This window comes from Rhinoraja longicauda, chromosome 10 (assembly GCF_053455715.1).
Source record: "Rhinoraja longicauda isolate Sanriku21f chromosome 10, sRhiLon1.1, whole genome shotgun sequence".
Taxonomy (NCBI): Eukaryota; Metazoa; Chordata; class Chondrichthyes; order Rajiformes; family Arhynchobatidae; genus Rhinoraja; species Rhinoraja longicauda.
Genome location: NC_135962.1, coordinates 10,197,767 through 10,222,766, shown reverse-complemented (window position 1 = coordinate 10,222,766; position 25,000 = coordinate 10,197,767). Strand labels below are relative to the sequence as shown.

General features: G+C 47.7%; 2 protein-coding genes across 6 annotated transcripts in view; both read right to left on the bottom strand.

Moving 5' to 3' along the window:
• LOC144597724 (papilin-like) overlaps positions 1 to 7,700 on the bottom strand; it is a 48,480-nt gene extending 40,780 nt beyond the window's left edge. Inside the window, 3 exon segments of the mRNA XM_078407256.1 lie at positions 4,118 to 4,201; positions 6,337 to 6,427; positions 7,641 to 7,700. Of these exon segments, the coding sequence (XP_078263382.1) occupies positions 4,118 to 4,201; positions 6,337 to 6,427; positions 7,641 to 7,700 (235 nt within the window).
• Positions 7,701 to 14,164: 6,464 nt separating this feature from the next.
• Positions 14,165 to 25,000, bottom strand: part of psen1 (presenilin 1) — a 76,765-nt gene continuing 65,929 nt past the window's right edge. For all 5 annotated transcript variants that reach the window (XM_078407095.1, XM_078407098.1, XM_078407096.1 and 2 more), the window contains exons 7-11: positions 22,273 to 22,371; positions 22,104 to 22,190; positions 19,614 to 19,796; positions 18,171 to 18,289; positions 14,165 to 15,198 (exon numbers count right to left, since the gene is read on the bottom strand). In XM_078407095.1, the coding sequence (XP_078263221.1) occupies positions 15,043 to 15,198; positions 18,171 to 18,289; positions 19,614 to 19,796; positions 22,104 to 22,190; positions 22,273 to 22,371 (644 nt within the window). In that variant the 3' untranslated portion in view covers positions 14,165 to 15,042. The remainder of the gene's footprint in view (positions 15,199 to 18,170; positions 18,290 to 19,613; positions 19,797 to 22,103; positions 22,191 to 22,272; positions 22,372 to 25,000) is intronic.

Below are 25,000 nucleotides of genomic sequence, written 5' to 3'. Positions count from 1 at the left end.
CCCACTGCTGGGCTCCCCACTGCTGGGTTGGCACTGCTGGGCTCCCACTGCTGGGTTGGCACTGCTGGGCTCCCCACTGCTGGGTTGGCACTGCTGGGCTCCCACTGCTGGGTTGGCACTGCTGGGCTCCCACTGCTGGGTTGGCACTGCTGGGCTCCCACTGCTGGGTTGGCACTGCTGGGCTCCCACTGCTGGGCTGACACTGCTGTAATCGCGGTGCGATCGCGCCTCCGCTGTAGTGCACTCTGGCCCCGCCCACAGGTGCTCCCCGGCAGCTGTCGCTCAACTTTTCGAACACGCTGCCCGCTGGCCCCGCCCACAGGTGCTCCCCGGCCCCGCCCACAGGTGCTCCCCGGCAGCTGCCGCGCAATTCCAACGCGCTGCCGCTGCCTCGGGCCCAGGGCCGTCCCGACTCTACGGTCGACGCGCCCTGGGGTGAGTATTTAGTGCCTCGGCCTTACCGGCCGCCCGCACCTCCGCAGGTGGTCAGTCCCTCCGGTCGCCGACCAACCCCCTCCGGTCGCCGCACACCCCTCCGTGGGTGTCGGTCTCCCTCCAGGGCTCTCCCGGGGTCGCCGCACACCTCCGTGGGTGTCAGCCTCCCCCCGGTCGCCGCACACCCTCCGTGGGGTGTCGGTCTTTCCCCGGTCGCCGCACACCTCCGTGGGTGTCAGCCTCCCCCGGTCGCCGCACACCTCCGTGGGTGTCGGTCTTACCGGTCGCCGCACACCTCCGTGGGTGTCGGTCTTCCCCGGTCGCCGCACACCTCCGTAGGTGTCAGCCTCCCCCCGGGGCTCTCCCGGTCGCCGCACACCTCCATGGGTGTCGGTCTCCTCCGGGGCTTCCTCCCCGGTCACCGCACACCTCCGTGGGTGTCGGGTCTTCCGGTCTCCTCTGGTTGCCGCACACCTCCATGGGTGTCGGTCTTACCGGTTGCCGCACATCTCCGTGTGTGTCGGGGTCTCCCGGTCTCCCCCGCGAAGCAGGGCCTACATCTCGGGCCTACACAGGTGCTGGGGCGCGACGTGGGCCTACACGCACCGCCCCCAGCAGCTTGCAGCGTCACGTCGGCAACTCGGCGCCGACTACTGAGCAGGTAACTATACCAACTCACACTGGCTCTGTCGGGATGCACTCCAAACGTCCCGTACCGAGCTGGAAACTTTTCTTTTGTGTTGTTTCCCTTCAGGGCTTTTTTTTTCTTCTTTTTTAATTTTGTAACCTTTTCTGCTCGGACATGCTTCATTCCTTCCCTAGGCGAAACACCAAGCCGCTGCCACCATGTTGTACTTCGTGGTCCGGTACTTGTTGTACCTTTGTTGTGACTCTGGATGGACCACGAGTACACATGTTTAAGATGTTATCATGGTGGAGCTTAACTCCAGGCTGTTTATTCCAAGGCCGCCTGGATCCCATAGTGCCCGCCTAATCACACCCATCACTTATATACACAGCCATACAAAGTAGTTCTTGGATACACAAAGTAGTCCAGCAATATCACAACATCCCCCTTGTCTTATATATTACAACAGAAACATGTTCCCAATGTTGGGGGAGTCCAGAACCAGGGGCCACAGTTTAAGAATAAGTGGTAGGCCATTTTAGAACTGAGATGAGGAAAAACTTTTTCAGTCAGAGAGTTGTGAATCTGTGGAATTCTCTGCCTCAGAAGGCAGTGGAGGCCAATTCTCTGAATGCATTCAAGAGAGAGCTGGATAGAGCTCTTAAGGATAGCGGAGTCAGCAGGTATGGGGAGAAGGCAGGAACGGGGTACTGATTGAGAATGATCAGCCATGATCACATTGAATGGCGGTGCGTACAGGCCTCGAAGGGCCGAATGGCTCCTCCTGCACCTATTGTCTATTGTGGGGCAGGGAGGGGAGGGAGGGGAGGCAGATGGAGTGGGGCGGGGAGGCAGATGGAGTGGGGGCGGGGAGGCAGATGGAGTGGGGCAGCGAGGGGAGGGGAGGCAGATGGAGTGGGGCAGGGAGGGGAGGGGAGGGGAGGAAAGTTGAGGAGAGAGGATGGAGTTTGAGGGGATGGGGAGAGGGTGGAGGGAGTGGGAGAGTGGAGGAGGGAGGGGAGGAAAGCTGGGTGAGAAACAGGTTTGTGGGAGGGGTAGGCGAGGTGGGGGAGGTCGGGTGAGGTGGTGCAGAGGATGAGGGGCGGTGAGTGGGTGAGGTGAGAGATGGAGTGTGGCGGGGTCAGAGCCTCAGAATTGTAGGGCGCTCTTTTAGAAAGGAGGTGAGGGAGCAACTTTAGTCAGAGGTTAGTTAATCTGTGGAATTTATTGCCACAGAGGGCTGTGGAGGCCAATTCAGTGGATATTTTAAAAGCAGAGATAGGCAAATTCTTGATTCGAACTTGGTGTCAAAGGTTATGGCGAGAAGGCAGGAAAATGGGATTAGGAGGCAGAGATCAGCCACGATTGAATGGCGTAGACTCGATGGGCCGAGTAGCCTATTCTACTCCTATAACTTATGAATTTATGATAATCCTGGTGTGTTAACGAGCTCTTTTCCCCATCTTTATCGTCCACTGTTTGCAAATGGCCACTTGTGGGCGTGATCCCGGTTTCTGACTCGACTCCAGGGAGTACTGGAGCAGGGTTTGCTCGATGTGGGAGTGATGGGTGCAGTGGCCCCAGCGAGAGGGAGAGGTTGGCCATGCAGGGACGTTATTCCCTGGAGCACAGCAGGTTGAGGGTTATCTTGCAGTAGTGTATAAAGTCATGAGGGGACTTTTACCCAGGGTTGGGGATTCGAGAACAAGAGGACAAAGGTTTAAGATGAGAGGAGAAAAATGTAATAGAAACAATAGATGCAGGAGGAGGCCATTCGGCCCATCGAGCCAGCACCACCATTCAATGTGATCATGGCTGATCATTCTCAATCAGTACCCCCGTTCCTGCCTTCTCCCCATACCCCCTGACTCCGCTATCCTTAAGAGGCTCTATCTAGCTTTCTCTTGAAAGCATTCAGAGAATTGGCCTCCACTGCCTTCTGAGGCAGAGAATTCCACAGATTTACAACTCTCTGACTGAAAAAGTTTTTCCTCATCTCTGTTCTAAATGGCCTACCCATTCTTAAACAGTGGCCCCTGGTTCTGGACTCCCCCAACATTGGGAACATGTTTCCTGCCTCTAACGTGTCCAACCCCTTAATAATCTTATATGTTTCGATAAGATCCCCTCTCAACCTTCTCACTCAGAAGGTGGTGGTACATGGAATATCATATCATATCATATATCATATATATACAGCCGGAAACAGGCCTTTTCAGCCCTCCAAGTCCGTGCCGCCCAGCGATCCCCGCACATTAACACTATCCTACACCCACTAGGGACAATTTTTTTTTTTTTTACATTTACCCAGCCAATTAACCCTACATACCTGTACGTCTTTGGAGTGTGGGAGGAAACCGAAGATCTCGGAGAAAACCCACGCAGGTCACGGGGAGAACGTACAAACTCCTTACAGTGCAGCACCCGTAGTCAGGATCGAACCTGAGTCTCTGGCGCTGCATTCGCTGTAAAGCAGCAACTCTACTGCTGCGCTACCGTAGCCGCCCTAATCAGGATGCCAGATGAAGTTAATGTAGAATCTGGGAGGGTTGGAGGATTGTGGGGAGAATATTTCAGTTTAGTTTACTGTCACGTGTACTGAGGTACAGTGAAAAGCTTCTGTTGCATTCTATCCAGTCAGCAGAAAAACAATATATGATTACAATCGAGCCATTTACAGTGTATATTATATTGTTTACAGAGTACTATGTTTACATATTCTGCAGGAAAGAACTGCAGATGCTGGTTTAAACCAAAGATAGATGCAAAAAGCTGGAGTAACTCAGCGGGACAAGCAGCATCTCTGGAGTAAAGCAGCATCTCTGGAGAGAAGGAATGGGTGGCATTTCGGGTTGAGACCCATCTTCATACATATTCTGTTTACATATTCTGTTGTGCTGCTGCAAATAAGAGTTTCATTGTTCTATCTGGGACATATGACAATAAAACACTCTTAACTATATAAAGCTCCCATGAGTAGCTGCTGCTACAATCTCCTCAGTGTAAGTTGCTCGGACAAGCTGTGTGGAACAGGATTAGCCGGGGCTGCAGTACCTTCCCCAGTCGAACAGGTGCGTTTGGCTGCAAAGCCTCCTGTGGTCACTTGGCCCTTTACAGTGGCCGTCCCGACAGAGCGGTCTGTAAGGAGACGAAAACCAGTGGGGTTTTTTTAAAGTTTTTTTTTAATCAAAAATATTTATTAAAATATTAAAATAATATATACAATACAATAAAACCAAAACAGAACCCACCACCAGAATACTATACAAACAAATATACCAATTGAAACTATTATACAATTATATTACAATCCCCATCCAGGATACATCCAATCCCCCGCGGTGCCCAGCGGTCCCGGAAATCCTCCAGGGTGCCTGTGGACGGCGCGTGTTCCCTCTCCAACACCACCCGGGCGCGGACGTAACCCCGGAAAAGGGGCAGGCAGCCGGCTCGGGCAGAGCCCTCTTCCGCCTGGCGCTGTGAGTCGCGGATGGCCAGTTTGGCCAGACCCAGGAGCAACCCGACAAGGACATCTTCGGCTCTACCCTCTCCCCTACGCACAGGGTGTCCAAACGAAAACCAGTGTGTGCTGGGGATCTGTGGAAAGTCTGGTTCACCTTGGTGTGTAAAATTACCTGGATCTCAGCGGCTTCCAGCAAGTTCCTTCTTGCAGAGATGCTGCGCACTTGCTTTTCTTTGGCTTTTGATGATGAACGGTTGCGTCAGGATTAGCCGGGGAGTTGCCCCTCCCATTCCCACCGCACCCCACTTCATCGTTCTCAGCTTGCCTACAGCAACGGGGCACTGAGTGTCAGAGTCAGGAAGCCATGTTGTAGCTTCACAAAACTTTAGTTAGGCTGCATTTGAAGTTTACCAGATTGATTCCTGGGACAGCAGGATTTTCATATGAAGAAAGACTGGATAGACTCGGCTTGTACTCGCTGGAATTTAGAAGATTGAGGTGGGGATCTTATAGAAACGTACAAAATTCTTAAGGGGTTGGACAGGCTAGATGCAGGAAGATTGTTCCCAATGTTGGGGAAGTCCAGAACAAGTGGTCACAGTTTAAGGATAAGGGGGAAGTCTTTTAGGACCGAGATGAGAAAGTTTTTTTTCACACAGAGAGTGGTGAATCTGTGGAATTCTCTGCCACAGAAGGTAGTTGAGGCCAGTTCATTGGCTATATTTAAGAGGGAGTTAGATGTGGCCCTTGTGGCTAAAGGGATCAGGGTGTATGGAGAGAAGGCAGGTACGGGATACTGAGTTGGATGATCAGCCATGATCATATTGCATGGCGGTGCAGGCTCGAAGGGCCGAATGGCCTCCTCCTGCACCTATTTTCTATGATGTTTCTATTGCATGCAGTCCTGGTCGCCTCCATAGCAGGGAGGTGCAAAGGCTTTGGAAAGGGTGCCAGAAGTTCACCAGAATGTTGCCTGGGTTAAACGGTAGTTACAAGGAGAGGTTTGATAACTTAAATTGTTTTCTCAGGAGTATTGGAGGTTGAAGGAAGACCTGATCGAAGTTTATATAATTATGAGAAGTATAGATTGGTTATATAGATACAGTTCAAATATTTTTCCCAAGGTGGAAATTAAAGACTAGAGGGCAGAGGTTTAAGCTCAGGGGGAGGAAATTTAAAGGAGATGTGTGGGGCGTGTTTTTACAGAGTATGGAACAAAACTGCTGGAGGAGGTTACAGAGTCATACAGTATGGAAACAGGCACTTTGGCCCAACCTGTCCAGGCCAACCAAGATGTCCCATCTAAGCTAGTCCCATACTGACTGATGCATCTCAGCCTGGTTCAAATGCCCTGGAATGAAGGAGGCTGCAGAAAGTGGTGGACACTCCCTGGTCCAACAGGTATTGACTTCACCACCATCGAAGGGATCTACAGGAAGCGCTGCCTCAATAAGACAACTAATATCATTAAAGACTCACACCACTCTGGCCAAGTTCTTATCTTGCTGCGAGCATCAGGAAGAAGATACAGCAGCCTGAGAACTCCAGGTGAAGAGCGACTTCTTCTCAACAACCATCAGGCTCTTGAGCCACACTGCACAACCCTGACCACTACCCTACCTACCTCAACAACGATGCACTATGGAGTTTGCATTGACTGCAAAGTTGGTGCAGAGGGCAGGGATTCATATTTTTTGTTCATTGGGATCTCTTCCAGTCAGAGGTGACCTGTGCAAGAGGGATGGATTGCATCTAAACATAGAATACAGCACAGGAAAAGGCCCTTCAGCCCACAATATCTGTGCCAAACATAATGCCAAGATGAACGTCTCCTTTCCCTGTGCACGATCTATATCCATAATCCCTTCATTCCCTGCATATCCTGGTGGAGCACCGTTATCCTGGTGGGCAGATGAGCAAGTGTGAGTAGGGCAGGGTTTAAACTAGATTGGCAAGGTGCCAGGAGGCAAGCAGCAGGGAGGCTGGTGGGAGACAGCAAGATAGACACAAAGTGCTGGAGTAACTCAGCGGGACATGACCAGCAATGACAGCAAATTCAGTAGACGGGACAGGCAGGAGCACGGGAGGGAGTGAGGAAAGCCTGCTAGATTAACGCATTTATTTCAATGCAAGAGGCCCTACGAATCAGTCTGCAGTGGAGTGTCGGCTCTGCCCGAGCCAGCTGCCTACCCCTTTTCCGGGGTTACATCCGCGCCCGGGTGGTGTTGGAGAGGGACTATGCGCTGTCCACGGGCACCCTGGAGGATTTCCGGGACCGCTGGGCTTTGGATTGGGGGATTGGATGTATCCTGGATGGGGATTGTAATATAATTGTATAATAGTTTCAATTGAAGCAGGCCAACTTGGTATATTTGTTGTATAGTATTCTGGTGGTGGGTTCTGTTTTGGTTTTATTGTATTGTATATATTATTTTAATATTTGAATAAATATTTTTGATTTAAATTTTTTTTTTTAAAGCAGTGGAGTGTCCGACCCAGGAGGGGACTGTCTACAGTGAGGTGTGTGACCCAGAGACATGTCTGTCTACAGTGAGGCGTCTGACTCAGACATATCCGTCTACAGTGAGGTGTGTGACTCAGAGACATGTTTATCTACAGTGAGGCGTCTGACTCAGACATGTCCGTCTACAGTGAGGTGTGTGACCCAGAGACATGTCTGTCTACAGTGAGGCGTCTAACTCAGACATATCCGTCTACAGTGAGGTGTGTGACCCAGAGACATGTTTATCTACAGTGAGGCGTCTGACTCAGACATGTCCGTCTACAGTGGGGTGTCTGACCCAGGGAGGGGTCTGCCTGTGATGGGGTCTGACCCAGAGACGGGACCGTCTGGTTCTTTTAGGGGTTGTAATCTGCCCTCCTAACTCATTTTGATCTGTCGGTAACTCCATGCCCATCAATGCGGTTGTTTCTAAACTGTTTCCTCAGTGCAGGAGTATCAGGGATGGATATCAGCTAATACATTGCCAGTGACGTCCACATCCCGTGAATCAATAAATGACAAGACATTTGCATTTGGTTTCCAACACATTTAATACATTTACGTGCACAAAACATGATGTTGGAACGTGCGGCAAGTTTCACGCAGATTACCTGTTTTACAAAGACCAGCTGCTTGTAACAGGCAGAGGCTTCAGCAGCAGAAACAGACATCAAAGCCTCTGTGCACAGTGGTGGTGTGAGCACAGCCTGAGACTGCAGATACAACTCTGGGTATTTATTCACTAAATGCTGGAGTAACTCAGCAGGTCAGGCAGCATCTCGGGAGAGAAGGAATGGGTGAAGTCTGAAGAAGGGTCTCGACCCGAAACTTCACCCATTCATTCTCTCCTGAGATGCTGCCTGACCTGCTGAGTTACTCCAGCATTTAGTGAATAAATACCTTCTATTTGTACCAGCATCTGCAGTTATTTTCTTACACTTATGATACAGCTCTGGGAATCATTGTTCAAAAGCAAACCTGTGGGAAGTTCGCATTCGTAAGAACACTCGACTCTCAAAGGTCCCCTGTAATTCCCAGCGGTTTCTTGAGTTGATTGCGGTTCATGATGCTGATGCTTTGCTATGTTGGTCCATCAGAATCACAGGCTCCCATCTTCTCCTTGTCTACAGCTGCCGGTTGAGTTTCTGAGCTTGACGCTCTTTCGCATCAAAAGCACATTTGGTGTCCTGCAGCTGACTTATGACCTCCTTGGTTGCGCTGAGCTCCAGAGAGAGTTGAATGTATTTTTCTGACAGGTCTTTGTTCTCTCGATGTAGTTCCTGAACTACCTGCTGCAGATCCAGGATTTGCTTGGAGCAGTGAACCTTTAGCTGTTCCAGTTCAAACATCATATTCTCCATGTTCTTCACCAAGATTTCCAGTTTCTCTTCGGACATGGTGACAGTTTCCCCAATCGATTCCAACAGCAGCACAAATCTGAATGTCCCAGGGCAACCAGAAGTGAAAGCGTCTGATAATGCCTTCAACTGACGTCTATCTCTATAAACCAATAAAGCAAAACCATCTCCTTTCCTGCTTAATCAGCTTAGGGGACTCAGAATGGGTCTACATTTGCATGTGACCTCTAGCTGTAGCAAAGATGGTGTATGCCACACAAACGCTTGGAGACAGTAGTGCAAGAGGTGGCACTGCCGAGTTTGAGTTGAGTTTATTGTCATGTGTACCAAGGTACAGTGAAAAGCTTTTGTTGTGTGCTAACCAGTCAGCGGAAAGACAATACATGATCACAATCAAGCCATCCACAGGTTACACAATGAAGGGAATGACGTGAATAACGTCTAGTGCAAGATAAAGCCAGTAAAGTCTGATCAAAGGAAGTCCAAAGGTCTCCAATGAGGTAGATTGTAATTCAGGACTGCTTCCTAGTTGTTGATAGGATGGTTATCAACATCCTGATAACAGCTGGGAAGAAACTGTCCCTGAATCTGGAAGTGTGTGTTTTCACACTTCTGTACCTCTTGCTTGATGGGAGAGGAGGGAGTGACTGGGGTGCGACTCGTCCTTGATTATGCTGGAGGCCTTGCCAAGGCAGCGCGAAGTGTAAATGGAGTCAATGGACGGGAGGTAGGTTTGTGTGACGGTCTGGGCTCTGCACAGCTGCCTCACAGCTCCAGCGATCCAGGTTCAATCCTGACCTCTGGCACTGTCTGTGTGTGTGGAGTTTGCATTGTCTCCCTGTAACTGTACTGGATTCCTCTAGGTGCTCCGGTTTCCTCCCACATCCCAAAGACTTGCAGCTTGGTTAGTTAATTGGTTGCTATATATGGCCCTGAGTGTAAAGCGGATTGGTAGAATCTGGAGGGAATAAAATAGGTTTGAGTGGGATTAGTGCAAATGGATGGTTGCTGGTTGGTATGGACTCAGTGGGCCAAAGGCTAATTTTTGGGCTGTGCCGCACTCTGACTCTGTGAGCAGTGATAGTTGTTGTAAATTTGCAGTACAGTTCCTCAGAGTAATTTAAATTCAAAATGATCCCAAACACATTGCACTATGAATAACCAAATCTTGGGATGATCTGACACGGGAACTAAAACTACCACTGAGTTTACTTAAAACTAAATTATCAATGGTACCGTCTAATTTTAAACCACTGTTTATTTCAGTTGTATCCTTCTTTTTTGTTACTTTGATCCCTCTTTGTGACTTTAGTAACATTTCAATATCCTAATTAGCAAGATTAGCTTGATAAAATTTGGTGATTGAAGATTATGTTTTGTTAAACATACGTTTAATATGTGGGAGGGAGTAACACAGCTTCAGTCTTGCTGGTGGTGCATACCATCAGTGCAAGGAGATTGCACTTTAATCTGCTTTAAGGAGGATCATCTATGACCTTGCCCGGCTCAATGAAAGGTGAAGGGAGGGGAGGGACTGAGCAGGGTGTGGGCCTTCAACAGTAGAGTGGAATTTGGAAGTTGGCCTGCTTCATACGTTGACTTGATCACTGGATAGGAGAGCGTTTTCAATGAGCTACCCGCTTCCTACCACTGCACTTTACCAACATCCCAGCCACAGTTACACCTGCAAGTACTTCACTCCCAATTCCCTTCTGATTGTTACAGCTAAATCTGGTTTAACCACCTTTTAAGGAGGGCATGCAGTAAAACTGCTGCAAAAAGTGCTGCAGCTTGGTAGTGTTGCCAATGTACTTAAATCTATGCCTTTTGATCACCACCCCCCTGCTGCATAGGGCCATAGGCGTGTACAGGGTACCAAACAGGCCCTTCAGACCACCATGCTGGGCTTTTTGCTCATCCACACTAATGCTACTTCACCACATTCAGACCAAATCCTTCCACACTTCACCTATTCAAGATCTGCCTAAGTGCCTCAAACAGCGATTTAAAAAAAAATTACATCAGGTTAACACCCACTCTTTATAATAATAATAATAATAATAATAAACATTTATTTTATATAGCGCTTTTCCAAGTGCTCAAAGACGCTTTACAAAAACAGTCATGACATAAAAACAAACAGACGAACTATCCTGACGGAGAAGCGGCGAACAAATAGCACCAGCGTCCTCTCACGTCAGGGTCCGGCAGTAGACAATAAAGAACACAAGACACACAATTACAATTTTAACACAAATAGCCATCACAGTGATTGCTCCAGGCACACCCTCACTGTGATGGAAGGCAAAGAAAAGTCTTATCTCCTCCTCATTCTTCTCCCGTGGTGCCACGAGGCGATCGAGGCTCCCGACTTTTGAAGCCCCCACCGGGCGATGGAAAGTCCCAGGGCCGAGCCGAGCAGGCCGATGAAGGTCCTGAGCCCCCACCGGGCGATGGAAAGTGCCGCGGCCAGGCCACGCAGGGCGATGAAGGGCCTGCGAGCGGGTCGATCAAACCTCGCGCTCCGGGACGGTCGAAGCTGCCACGGCTGGAGCTCCCGAAAGCCGTTCGCCAGCCAGGGACCTGCGAACTCCAGATGTCGCGGTCTGCAGGGCCCACGGCCGAAGCCTCCGAGATGGTAAGTCCAGGCCCTGCGACCGGAGTCTTCAAGGTCGATCCCAGCTGAAGGCCGCCGACGTTAGGCCGTAGCACGAACGGAGATACGACACGGTAAAGGTCGCATCTCCGTTGAAGAGGAGATTGGGAAAAAAAGGTTTCCCCAACCCCCCCACCACCACCCACATATACAGAGTTAAAAATAGATTAAAACGTACATTTAAACGATGACAATAGACAAAAACAAAAAAAAGACAGACTGCCGGCGAGCCGTAGAACGCAGCCACGCCCCCTTTACAAATAAACTTACCGCCTCAGATCCCTTTTAAACTCCTTCCTCACATCTTAAACCCAAGTCCACTTGTTTTTGATACCCCCACATAGGAAAAGATATTGACGACCTATTCAATCTATGCCACTCAAACTTATAAAATGCCGTCACGCCAGCCCCAGCTTATCCAATGTCATGTAACTAAAGTCCTCCAATCCACCAAACCTCCTGGTGAATCTCCTCCGCACTCTCTCCATTACAACCATATCCTTCCTGTAGAGTGGAGAACAGAACTGCACACAGTGCTCCAAGTTCTGCCGAACTAGTGCCTTGTCTGAAGGGGCCCCACCTGAAATGTCACCTATCCATGTTATCCAGAGATGCTGCCTGCCCCGCTGACATACTTAAGCACCGTGCCTTTCAGTTTTGTAAAGTTGCAACATAAAGTCGCAGCACGGTGGCGCAGCGGTAGAGTTGCTGCCTTACAGCGAATGCAGCGCCGGAGACTCGGGTTCGATCCTGACTACGGGCGCCGTCTGTACGGAGTTTGTACGTTCTCCCCGTGACTTGCGTGGGTTTTCTCCGAGATCTTCAGTTTCCTCCCACACTCCAAAGACGTACAGGTATGTAGGTTAATTGACTGGGTAAATGTAAAAGATTGTCCCTAGTGTGTGTAGGATAGTGTTAATGTGCGGGGATCGCTGGCCGGTCGGGACTCGGTGGGCCGAAGGGCCTGTTTCCGCGCTGTATCTCTAAATCTAAAAAAAATCTAAATCTAAAGTCCTAACTCTTATATTCTATGCCGTGACCTACAAAGGCAAGTATGCCACACGCCTTCTTCACGTCCTGTTGCCTCCTTCCAGGAACTATGGACTCAATCCCCAAGGTTGCTCTGTTCACCAGCATTCCTTAGTGCCCTAATTACTATATATGTCATACCTATTTGAATTGCCAAAATATATGCCCTCACACCTGTTGGGCAGGAGTGGCACGGTGGCGCAACGGTGGAGCTGTGCCGGAGACCTGGGTTCGATCCTGATCACAAGTGCTGTCTATATGGAGTTTGTACATTCTCCCGGTGACTGCGTGGGTTTACTCCGGGTGCTCTGGTTTCCTCCCACATAACCAAAGACATGCAGGCTTGTAAGTTAATTGGGTTCGGTAAAATTGTAAATGGTCCCTGATGTGCAAGGTAGGCCGATGTGCCCGATTCCACGCTGCATCTCTAAAGTCTAAAGTCTTGTCAGGATTCCGTTCCATCTACCCAACTGATCTATATTCTGCTGCGGCCTCACAGTTCCACATTGCATTACCAAATCCATCCAGTGACTGGAACACCCTAATCCATGCCACACTCCCTGTTGAGATGCAGAGACCCTCCTCCACGTTTCCCACATCACGGTTCCTCAAACCCAACTCCCATGCTGGTAAATCTCTTCCTCACCAAGGCTCGGGATCCTGAACAGAAACCAGACTCCAGATGGGGTTAAGCAAATGATTTAAAAGGTTTTGTGTTGTTTGCACTTTGCACATAGCAACTCAACAACCCAACTCTGGGTGAGATTCTGGGCCTAGACGACAGTGCCAGCAGAGACCAATCAGTATAGCAACCCAAGTTAATGTTTGAACATTTGCTGATAAGAGACCTTAATGATTTCTTGGCCCATTGTGATGTTGATCTCCTATTCTATCGTCTCCGTCACTGGGGCTTTTTCTCTGGTAAGGAGTCCTTGCCTACCAGCAATGATCCCTTCATCCATCTCCAGCATCCCTCCTCCTCATGGACTCCCCCTGCCAGCCTTGTACTCTCTCTGGAACTTTCTCTTTCGACTGTCGACACGACATGAACCGTCTTGACTTCTCCACTCCAATCTCACCTCCGTTGCTCATGCCCCCCTCTTTTACTTGGCCTGAAAAGTCAAAGAACTATGTGGAAGTCACACATTCAGCATCAAAGTTCGGATGAGAGTAGGGTTGCCAACTGTCCCGTATTAGCCGGGACATCCCGTATTTTGGGCTAAATTGTTTTGACCCGTACGGGACCGCCCTTGTCCCTTATTAGAGCCGGGGGCGCTGCAGGCCCTGACACTCGAAGTTTCTGACTCTAGGTTTCCGACATTTTAGCTCCGGACAGTCTCGGTCCGGAAGCCCGGTCGCCACCTAACAGCGGTTGTGCAGCAACCCGCCTCCCGGCCCAGGCGGCCGCCATTGGTGGAGTGGGAGCACGTGGCCGCTGGCTGGGTGAGGTCACAAGGGACGCGGAGCGGTGACATCACCTTGTCCTGTATTTTGGAGTGAGGAAGTTGGCAACTCTAGATGTGAGGCAGCTATGCACCTGTAATCTGTAATCCAAACTTAGAGGGTGGGAGGAAAATGGTGTGGGGGGGGGGGGGGGGGGGAGAAAGAGTTAACAGACATGAGAGAAAGGGCAAGTTGCAGGAAAATGCAGTGATGGGATTGCTCTGAAAACCAGCATAGACTGAATGGGCTCAGATGTTGCAAGGAAATATAGAAGATTATAATAATAACTACACTTCAAGAGATTCTTCACAGGGGCAAAGAATTCTTGAGGGCACCAAAGATCCTCTGTACCACGTCTTCCCTTTTACCAGCTGACCCAAGTCCTTGCTCCATGCATTACGGGAGAACATCGAGTGCTTTCCTGTGGATAACTAACTCCAAACTTCCCCGCAAATGTCCTGGTTCGAATTATTCCAGTCTTGGCCTAGACTCTTCCTCCAGAGGAAGTCGTTTCGTCTAACTCTTCTTATCCTTGAACATCTCTGGCAGAAAAATGCCAAATGTCCCTGGGGGTGAGCAGGCAGCTGGGAGCTTGCAGAGTTTCCTGCCAACTCCCTTAAACCACATGCGCCTTGATCAACAAAAGGAAACAAGCAGCGAAACTCCAGTGTATCACTAACCTTTAATCGCTCTGAATCAGGGACCAGACAGAAGCCAATTGGTCATTAAGAACCCAATTATTTTGTTAAAAAAAGTTCGATACATTTGTAGGCATTCTTTCAAAACATCACAAATGCCACAGTGTCTTATTCATAATAACTTTAAAAAAATAAAGTACATCAGTACAAAAAGCATCAGTACAAGCTGCTGGGAGTCTGCAATAAAAACATGAAGTTGCTGTGGGACACACAAGGGTCAATGACTGGGAACATTACCCCTGCCCCCTCCCTCCATGCGCTGCATGCTGACCTGCTCTGCCCCCAGCATTTCCTGTTTCCATTTCAAAACTAATCTTTTTGTTAAACTTAAACGAAAAAGTTCAATTCAGGGTGAAGTAAAGTTTATGGTGCATCTATCAGAGGCTTGTTTACATAGAAGAGGCCACCGCCTTTCTGAAGTGCAAGAACCTTTTACAGAGTAATAAATTAGCTCAGTGAAGCAACATTTCAAATCCACATTTGGAGGAGTGTGTTTGGAGCCCATTTGCTATCTTTTCCACTGAGGCTATTTACAAGCACAGCGCAGCCAGGAACCTTTCCCAGGAACCTGCCGCCACTCTGTTGCGAGATGCCAAAATTCCCATCCTGTCCAAACACGCACCAGGTGGATTTTCCTCAAATGTCACTGGTGATGTCAGGTTAGAAAGATGATGAATTGGGTAGAAAATGATAATCCACACCAAGTTCCATAAAGCTATACTTTCCCTAATCTGGGATGTTTATACAAATTACAAGATGTTTCTATTCCAGTTCTGAACACGAGTTACAGTACATCTGCAATCTCCTCCGGCGGAAAGGGCAGTCAGTCCTATATATAAAACTGATAGAGAGCAAGCTGGTCCATGAATGGACGCACCAGGTTATCTGTGGCAAAGTAGAAAACCAGCCCAAATGCGATGGAGATTGGAAGAGCTGGTAAAGCCTTCTTAAAGATGGCAAGCAGCAGGAGAGTGAGGCACAAACCCTGAAATACAAAGAAAAGACTTGTTACTCCCTTGCAGCTCAGTCCCCCCGATAGACACTGAGGACAAGACAATGGGAAGTACTTGCGATCAAAAGTTGCCTTTCACAACTGCAGAATGTCTCCAAGTTATTGCACAGCTTTGAGTAAGATTGGGAGAGTTCGGGGCCCACGAGTACTGTCGGAGCGAAGGGAAATGCTGGCAGGATCCTTGACTGATGAGGGATATTGAAGGTACGGTAATGAAAAAGGAGGCAATAGACAATAGACAATAGGTGCAGGAGTAGACCATTCGGCCCTTTGAGCCAGCACCACCATTCAATGTGATCATGGCTGATCATTCTCAATCAGTACCCCGTTCCTGCCTTCTCCCCATACCCCCTGACTCCGCTATCCTTAAGAGCTCTATCTAGCTCTCTCTTGATTGCATTCAGAGACTTGGCGTCCACTACCTTCTGAGGCAGTGAATTCCACAGATTTACAACTCTTGACTGAAAAAGCTGTAGCCCCTGGTTCTGGACTCCCCCAACATTGGGAACATGTTTCCTGCCTCTAACGTGTTCAACCCCTTAATAATCTTATATGTTTCGATAAGATCCCCTCTCATTCTTCTAAATTCCAGTGTATACAAGCCTAGCCGCTCCAGTCTTTCAACATACGACAGTCCCGCCATTCCGGGAATTAACCTAGTAAACCTACGCTGCACTCCCTCAATAGCAAGAATATACTTCCTTAAATTTGGAGACCAAAACTGCACACAGTACTCCAAGTGCGGTATATGTTAGGGACAGGCAACTGGGATCAAGTGTGTCCATTGAAGAGTAAGAGTACACTTAAGGAAATTATGACGCAAAAATAAAACCAGAGTTATCTTTGGCAGGTAATTCTAAAATATGCTACAAATTTATTAAGAGCAAAACAGTAGCCGGAGTGGTTTCCCCCTAATGGATCAGTGAGGTGATCTATGTGTGGAGCTCCAGGAAATGGGAGGGGTCTTAAATCAACACTGTGCCTGTATTTAACATGGAGAAGGACATGGAAGCTGGTGAGTTTGAGGGAGAGGCCAGTGATGTCTGAAAGAACATCAACATTATGAAGAACGAGATGTCAGTGGTCCTGAAGTCCATGAGGGTGAATAAAACCTCAGGGCATGTTAAGAGGAGGAAAGAAATTGGAGCTCAGGCAGAATCTTTTATATCATCGTGATATCAGAAAACTGGAGGATGGCTAATGATGCAGCTTTATTTGCGAAGGGCAAGAGGAATAAGCCAGGGAGTTACAGGCTTACATCGATGGTGGTACAGTTACAGGGAGGTGGATTCTGAGAGGCAATCTACCAGCAGTTGGAAAGGCAAGGTCTGATTAGATGTAGTCAGCATGGTTTTGTGCCTGGGAAATGGTGTCTCACCAATTTGATTTGAGTATATCTTTGAAGAGTTGAGCAAAAGGATGACGATGACAGTATAATAGACATTGAGTATATAGACTTTAGCAAGGTCTTCGACAAAGTACCACACGGTAGGCTGGTCTGGAAGTTAAAGTTTCGAAATTCATCAAAGGAGAAGCAAGAAATAAGGAATGGGTAAGTAGAATTGCTGGAAAACAAACCATAAATCTTCTAAAGGTATCTCAAAAGGAAGACATTCCCACATTACATGTGTGTCTGCTGCAAAAAAAAAAATTTCGGCAGATCCATCTTATGTGTTTTGCAACATTTTCTTGTTTATTTGCAGTCTCTCTTTACTGTGATTTTGCTGCAGGCAAGATTTACATTGTACAAGATCTCACTGTACTTGTGCACACTACATTAAATTTCTACTTGACTTGAAAAATATTGGCAAAAATGTAAGACAGGTGAAATAATAATCGGGAGTAAGAAATTAAACATTTTTATTCTTTGTGAAGGAAATGCACAGATAAACCCTTGGTAAAAATGGAGATCCACATCCATGCGCCCTGTGTGCTGAACGCCACATGGAAGAAACCTTCCCTGTGTGATTGTCCTTTCAAGGAGTGGTGCTGAAACCACAACACACTTTGGGCAACAAACAATCAGCTACTCAGGGACATGCAGCAGATGAGAGGCTTCTTCCTCCAAGGATTCACCACAGCAGAGATTTCGTTTTTAGTTTAGAGATACTGTGCGGAAACAGGCCCTTTGGCCCACCGAGTCCGTGCTGTCCAGCAATCCTCGTACACTAACACTATTCTACACACTAGGGATAATTTACAATCTTTACCAAAGCCAATTAACGGATTGGCTCTGGAGTGTGGGAGGAAACCTGTGCAACCGAAGAAAACGCACGAAAAGTCACGTGGAGAACGTACAAACTGTACAGATAGCATGGGTCTCTGGCGCTGTAAGGCAGCAACTCTACCGCTGTGCCGCCGTGCTGCCAGTTGGCTCAGATGGCTGAGCACCAAGGAGCAGAAGGGTGCCTAAAGCTCCAGATGGAGTTAAATGGAAGTGAAGAAAAGCCTCAATGCTGATGAGAGAAGCAAATGTTGCCACTGTCTGAGGGTCGTGTGCACATCCTAACAACTAACAATACCCCCAGTTACAGAACTTGTCAGACACTTTACCTTCCCAGAACTGTCATCAATGGAAACAACGTGGGCTCAAAGTTTAAAGCTGACACCAAGCTTAAGAAGAGTCTCGACCTGAAACGTCACCTATTCCTTGTCTCCAGAGATGCTGCCTGACCCAGAGTTACTCCAGCCTTTTGTGTCTACCAACATCTCACAACAGATTGCTACCAAACTGTTGGACATAACATCTGCTGATCGTATGAGAAAGCAGGTCAGAGAGTGCAAGTCTCCAGCTCGGAAACCCTCCGAGGTCAAATCCCTCACCCAACACACTCAACGTTGGGTGCAGCTGAGCGAGGTGAGGACCCTGTGCATCCTGAACTCTAAATAGGATGGGAGAGACTGCACAGTGTACACCCACCACTACACTGCCGCGACATACTCACAATTAGTATTGCCACGAAGCAGGCCAGGGTTGTATTCCAGTCTCCACTTGCCGCTGCTGATGCTTTTCCAACGAGAACGCTGTAGAATATGAAGTCGCCTAAACCAAGCTTCACACCCCCTGAAACGGAAACAGATTGACAGCAGTGAATAGAACAGTGACCCCATGCAAACAGGAATGGGGAACGGAGAGAGAAAGAGAGAGAGGGGGGGGGGGGGGAGGGGAAAACTGAAAAGAACATTAAGAGCACGGTAGACATTTACTCCCACTTTAATGCTTTCATTACAAATATAAAATGTTTGTAAACTGTGCATTAACAGAAAGACTGATCAGACTGGCTCGGTGCAGTTTTAATGCACTCAGTGCCAATGTAATCTGCAGTAAGTGTAAAATGTTACTGAGCACAACAGCTGCACAATAGTGCAGTCACCTCCTCCCAGCTGCAGCAACTCAGGTTCAATCCTGACTTTGTGTAATGTGTGGAGTTTGCACTTTCTCCCTGGAATGAAATGCGTGCATTTCCTTTGGTTACTCTGCTGTCAAAGATTGGCAGGCGGTTGGTTCATTAATTGGCAGTTCTAAATTGCCCTCGGTACATAGACGAGTGATAGAATCTGGTGATAGTTGATGGGAGTGCTGCGGGAATAAAATGGGATTAGTGTGGCATGGGTGCAAAATTGGTACTTGCTGGCCGGTGTGAAATTGGTGGGCTGATGGGCCTGTCTCCACGCTGAATGGCCATGGCCCAGCTCAGAAACAACCCACCTTGCCCAAACAGGCATTAATCTTCCACATGCACACGCTTCCTGCTTTCTCCCCTTTTGACTTGTCTCAAACACACCCAGCACAATTAGTCTCAACTACTCAATGTGGTCAGCAAGTCCCGCATCATCAGCGTGCTCAGCAGGGAGTCGCTTCTCTTGGATATCGGCTGGATGCCTCGGTATCCGTGATACGTGAGCAGGGCTTATTCACAAAATGCTGGAGTAACTCAGCAGGTCAGGCAGCATCTCGGGAGAGAAGGAATGGGTGACGTTTCGGGTCGAGACCCTTCTTCAGACTGATGTCAGGGGGGCGGGACAAAGGAAGGATATAGGTGGAGACAGGAAGATAGAGGGAGATCTGGGAAGGAGGAGGGGAAGGGAGGGACAGAGGAACTATCTAAAGTTGGAGAAGTCGATGTTCATACCACCGGGCTGCAAACTGCCTAGGCGAAATATGAGGTGCTGTTCCTCCAATTTCCGGTGGGCCTCACTATGGCACTGGAGGAGGCCCATGACAGAAAGGTCAGACTGGGAATGGGAGGGGGAGTTGAAGTGCAAACTACTTGAGTTGAACTACTTTTGGAGGAACACCACCACAATTTTAAACACAGCTGCTAGATCAGGTGGTCACCAAACACAGGAGTGATGGGTGAAGGAGGCTGGCGCCACGTGTAACTTACTCTCCTCTGGATCATCCATTGCCACTGGAGGGCTCGGCAAGGCCTGCACAGTGGCCCGGGTTTCCTGAGTCGACTCCATCGGGCCCAACCTGGCGTCTCTGGTCTCTGTCCACTCCTGGCTGAAGCCTCCATCGTCTGTTTCTACTACACCATCAACAGGACAATCCTGGCTCAGTGCAGCGGCTGGGTGAAGTTACGGAAAGGAAGCTGAATTACCACTCAGTGAATACTCAGTGAGTTACAACACAAAGCACACTACTTTTAGTTTCAAGACAACAAACTTTGGAAGTAGGAAGTAGGAATGAAAGAGCATTTTATATTAATATTTCATACATTTGTATCCACTCGTTGAGTTTATGCTGGCTCTCAGAGCAATGTCCGTTCCCAGTTTCCTTGTAACCTACATTTTGCTTGCCCTGTGCTACAGACCAATCTGACAACCATTCCGCCCAGTAAACTGGAAGGCACAGCTGGAAAGATGGCGGAAGCAGATTCAACAGTAAATGTTCGTAGTGGAGTTAGGCAAATGATTGGAAAGGAAAATCTTCAGGACTTTGGAAAAAAAAAAGCAAGGGAATGAGACTGAGGGGCTGGCTCTTCCGTGAGGCCAAAGCATGACCTTCTCAGTTGCAAAATTCAATGATTCAATTCTTCATTTAGTCAACCTTGAGCAGCACAGTGGTGTAGTGGTAGAGTTGCTGCCTTACAGCGCTAGATACTGCCTGACTAACAGTTGTTTTTGCTTGAGATTTCTAATATGTGGAGGGGTTTTTTTGTGCTTTTGGCAAAAAGGTTGGAGTGATTCAGAACAAGCAGCTGTGCCTTCAGGGTATTTATCACCCAATAAGAGTTAAAAAAAACATCCACAAGCCTACAATCATTTAAAGGGAAAACAAATAGCAAGTCATGGAATAAAATTAACCATTTCTATTCAAAATACTTCCATTTAATTGCCGGTATCTGAATCTGGCAGTCATTTTAAAATAAAATGCCTATGTTATTTCACTGGAATTTATGTACTCGGTCTATAAAAACATCAATTAACGTTGACATGGATCTCTACAAGACTTTGGTTAGGCAGCATTTGGAGTATTGTGTGCAGTCCCAGTCGCCCCATTACAGGAAGGATACGGAGGCTTTCGAGAGGGTGTAGAAAAGGTTTATCAGAATGCTGCCTGGATTAGGGGATATTAGCTACAAGGGGAGATTAGGCAGACTTGGACAGTTTTCTCTGGAGTACTGGAAGTTGAGGGGAGACTTAAGGGGCATAGATAGGGTGGATTGTCAGAACCAGGGTGGAAGTGTCAAAGATTAGTCTGTGCAAAAAATCTTTTCAGGACCCACCACCACTTGTGCAAAAAAAAATCTTGCGCCACAATTCCCCTTAAAACTTTGACGTGAGGGGTGCAAAATTTGAAGGAGATGTGCGGGGAAAATTATTTTGCACAGAGGGTAGTGGGCACCTGGAACGGGGTGCCAGGGATGGTGGTGGAGGCAGATAGGAAAGTGGCATTTCAAGGGCTTTTGAATAGGCACATGGATATGCTGGGAATTGAGCAATCAAAGGAGATTGGTTTACCTTGGTATCACATTCACATTGTGGGCCGAAAGGCCTGTTCCTGTGCTGTACTGTTCCAGGTTCTATGGAGAACATCTTGTTTAATTTTTAGGATTCCAGATTTATTGCCCACCTCTAATTTCCCTTAGATAAGGACACAAGCCGCCACCTTGATTCACTGAACCAGGTGATGGCACTCAGTAATGCTGGGAGGCCAGGATTTATACCCAGTGACGATGAAGCGACTGTGATATGCTTCCAAGTCAGATTTGTTGAGAGTTGGTGGTGTGGCAGATTGTGGTTTTGTGGGGTTCTGTCAGGGCAGCCTGGGTGAGGAGCATGTTTAGTAGATGGTGCGCATTATACCACTGTGCACTAGAGGTGGCAGGAACAAAGATATAGTGAGGTGGATGGGACACCAAGCAAACGGGCTGCTTTATCCTGGATACCATCAGGCTTTGAGAGTTGCTGGAGCAACACTTGTCAAGGCAAGTGAAAACTATTCCATCGCACAAAAAGGTGGAGTAACTCAGCGGGACAGGCAGCATCTCTGGAGAGAAGGAATCAGTGACGTTTTGGGTCGAGACCTTCCTGAAGAAGGGTCTCAACCCAAAATGTCACCCATTCCTTCTCTCCAGAGATGCCGCCTGTCCCGCTGAGTCACTCCAGTTTTTTGTGTCATCTTTTGTTGAAACCAGCATCTGCATTTCGTTCCTACACTGTTCCATCACACTCCTGACTAGTGCCTCGCAGATGCTGAAAGCCCTTGGGGCATCAGGAAGTCAGTCAGTCAGTCACTGTACCCTCATCCAGCTTCTGACCAGAATTGGTAACCACAGTCGTGGCTACTCCAGTTGAGTTCCTTACAGAATGACTATTTTTTACTTTACTTTAATATTTTCTATAAAGTTCAACAAATAAAATGTACTCACTGGGTGTTTCGGGACCAGAGTCATTTGCTGGGTGTAGCCTGGCCTCTGGATCGACATCCGCCATGTTAACCAACCAGACCATCGTTGCTACATCAGATGAAACACAAGAGTTCAATCGGGTGCACAGCGACTTTCAGCCGAGGAATCAAAAATGAACAACTCAACTTACAGGAGTAGATCAGAGCGGGAAATATCGGCTCATTTCTTTCTTGGGCAGTTTCCACTAGAATACGCAAGGGGCCTTTTGGGCACAGAACCGCCACCAGATCTGAAAATCATAACAATCACTCATTATAAACTTTGCATTGTCAATTGAAAGTTATAGAGAAATAGCAAATTTAATAGATTTTACAGTCAGACCACAGTCAACAATGCACCATGTAAGTGACCATCACAAGTAAAATTAAATTGAAATACATTAATACCTTGGTGACAGTCTCAGCATATTGATGTTTCTTTTTATGTTTACGTCACATTGAACACAGCATTGACAATGTAACTGAGGCTACAGAAGGCAGAGCAGCCCAATGAATTGCAGATGGTGTAGGCGAGCATCCACAGGCAGCCACTGAACTCATTACAATTTTCAATCAGATCACAGCTAATCCACATCTTGACTCCATTTGACCTACATCTCCATGGATAGTTCCTTATTTTGACTCGTTGCACTCCAACTGTTGTTAGAATGTAAAACTTGGTCTTTTATTTTATTCTATTCCCTAAATGCAAGTACAGGCTGGCCCTGGGTAAGGAATGGGTTCGGCTTTTACAGACGCCCTGAAGGCGACTGTGTCCACAAGTCTTATTCGATATGGTAACCATACCTTAACATGGCATCAAAAACACAGCAAGACTGGCAAGGACAATTAGTAGAGGAAGAGAGAGAAAGAGAATGGAAACTAGTTCTCCCATTTGAAGGAATGAATACAAGTATGCAGGAAAAACAAATGATGGAGTAACTGAGTGGGTTAGGTAGCATTCTTCGAGAACATGGATAGGTGATGTTTTGGGTCAGGACCCTTCTTCAGACTCAGGATGAGGGGCGCACGTACAACAGGCAAGGTGAAATAATGTACATGGCATGTTTAACTTGGCAAGCACGCGACATTGCTTCATAGGAGTATTATCAGTCAGGAAATTGAGGCTGAAGGAGATACTACAGTGGATAAGCTAAAGCTTACCTCAAGAAGGAAGCATGATCTTAGAGGAAGGAGTCAGGCGGGGTTGAAGAAATTCTAGAGATTAGGGAGAGGTTAAAGAGGTTAGGACTGGAGGGAGTCTGACCTCAGGAGGGTAACAAGACTGAAGCTGTTTACAGAGAAGGACACGACTATGAATTATCATTTTAGTCAAGGCAGTGGTGAATGGAGAGCTGGCTGCAGAGGTGAGGACAGACAAGGCCTTAAGGGGATTTAAACAAACTATCACACAGAACTGGAGGACGTCTTTTGGACCATAACTCAAATAGACCATCTGACCCACTTTTTCCAATTCTTTTCCTCTACAAGAGGTACTCAGGCACATATGGAGAGTAACAAACAATCCTCAGCTTTACAAAAATGCAGTCATCTTACTGAAAGAAATGCACTCTTTGAACACACAGGCGATATTAAAATCTTTGCTTCAAATCAGTCCCTGGACAAAACTAATGAGCTACCCCACCAGAGATTTCATATTCAAGGATAAATGCACCAATACGAACTGCAACCATAATTACATGGCCATATTTTGCAGAATATAAAGTGGCATTAGTGTTTGAATTGTTGGGAGATGGGGAGGCTTTTAGAAATTAAGCAACAGCGAGCCTTGGAAGAGCAAAGAGGGACGTCTCATGAGTTTAAAGATGTGGAAGAGAGATCACAAGACTTTGGGAATGGTTTAGGTTTACTAATGTCAAGTGTACCGGGGTGCAGTGAAAAGCTTTGTTCTGCATGCCATCCAATCAGATCAGATAATACAATCAAATCAAACTCAAGTACAATACGAAGAGCAAAGGAGAAGATACAAAGTGCAGAATATAGTTCTGAGCATTATAGCAGAATAGTTCCAGAGACAAAGCCCAATGTCCACAATGGGGTAGTGGGTGAATTAGACAGTACCCTAGCTTATGAAAGGACCATTCATCAATATTCCAGTGGTGCATGATCTCAAGCTTCTGTACTTTCTGCCCGACAGGAGCAGGGAGAAGGAACGACTGGGGCAGGACGAGTCTTTGATAATGTTGACGGCTTTTCCGAGGTAGCATGAAGTGTAAATGGAGTCAATGGTCGCAGCAACTTTGCCTGCACGATGGACTGGGCTACTTGAAGAATTCTCGGCAATTTCCCACGAACATTTGTAAGAGTCATTGGAGACATGCCAAATCTCTTCAGTCTTCTGAGGATGTAGAGGTGTTAATGTACCTTTCTTGGCAGTCACTTCAATGTATTTGTTTCACAACAGACCATTGCTAATATTAACTTTAAGACACTCAACCATTTTCACTTTGGAACCATCAATTCTGATTTGGACATGTATAGTAAACCCTTAAAATAATGGACCCTGGTGGGGGGTGAAAATGTCTGTTATTGTCGACTGTCCTCTATAACCGAGTGAGGGGGTAAGGCCAGGAGAGTGCTTCGTGGAGGCGGTTAAACAAGCAGGAACCCAGAGGCTGGGGAGCTGTGGAGCCCCACATGCATTGCACTACGGGCGTGTCCGGAACTCATGCTGCTGACTCTCTCCACTCCACAACCAGAAGAACTGCACGTGGCACGAGCTATTTGGGTGACTGGCGGAAGTGGGGAAACGAGCGATATGTGCCAAAATCCCCTATATGCAGAATCTTTTTTTTTTCTTTCTCTCTCTCTCTCTCTCTCTCTCTCTCTCTCTCTCTCTCTCTCTCTCTCTCTCTCTCT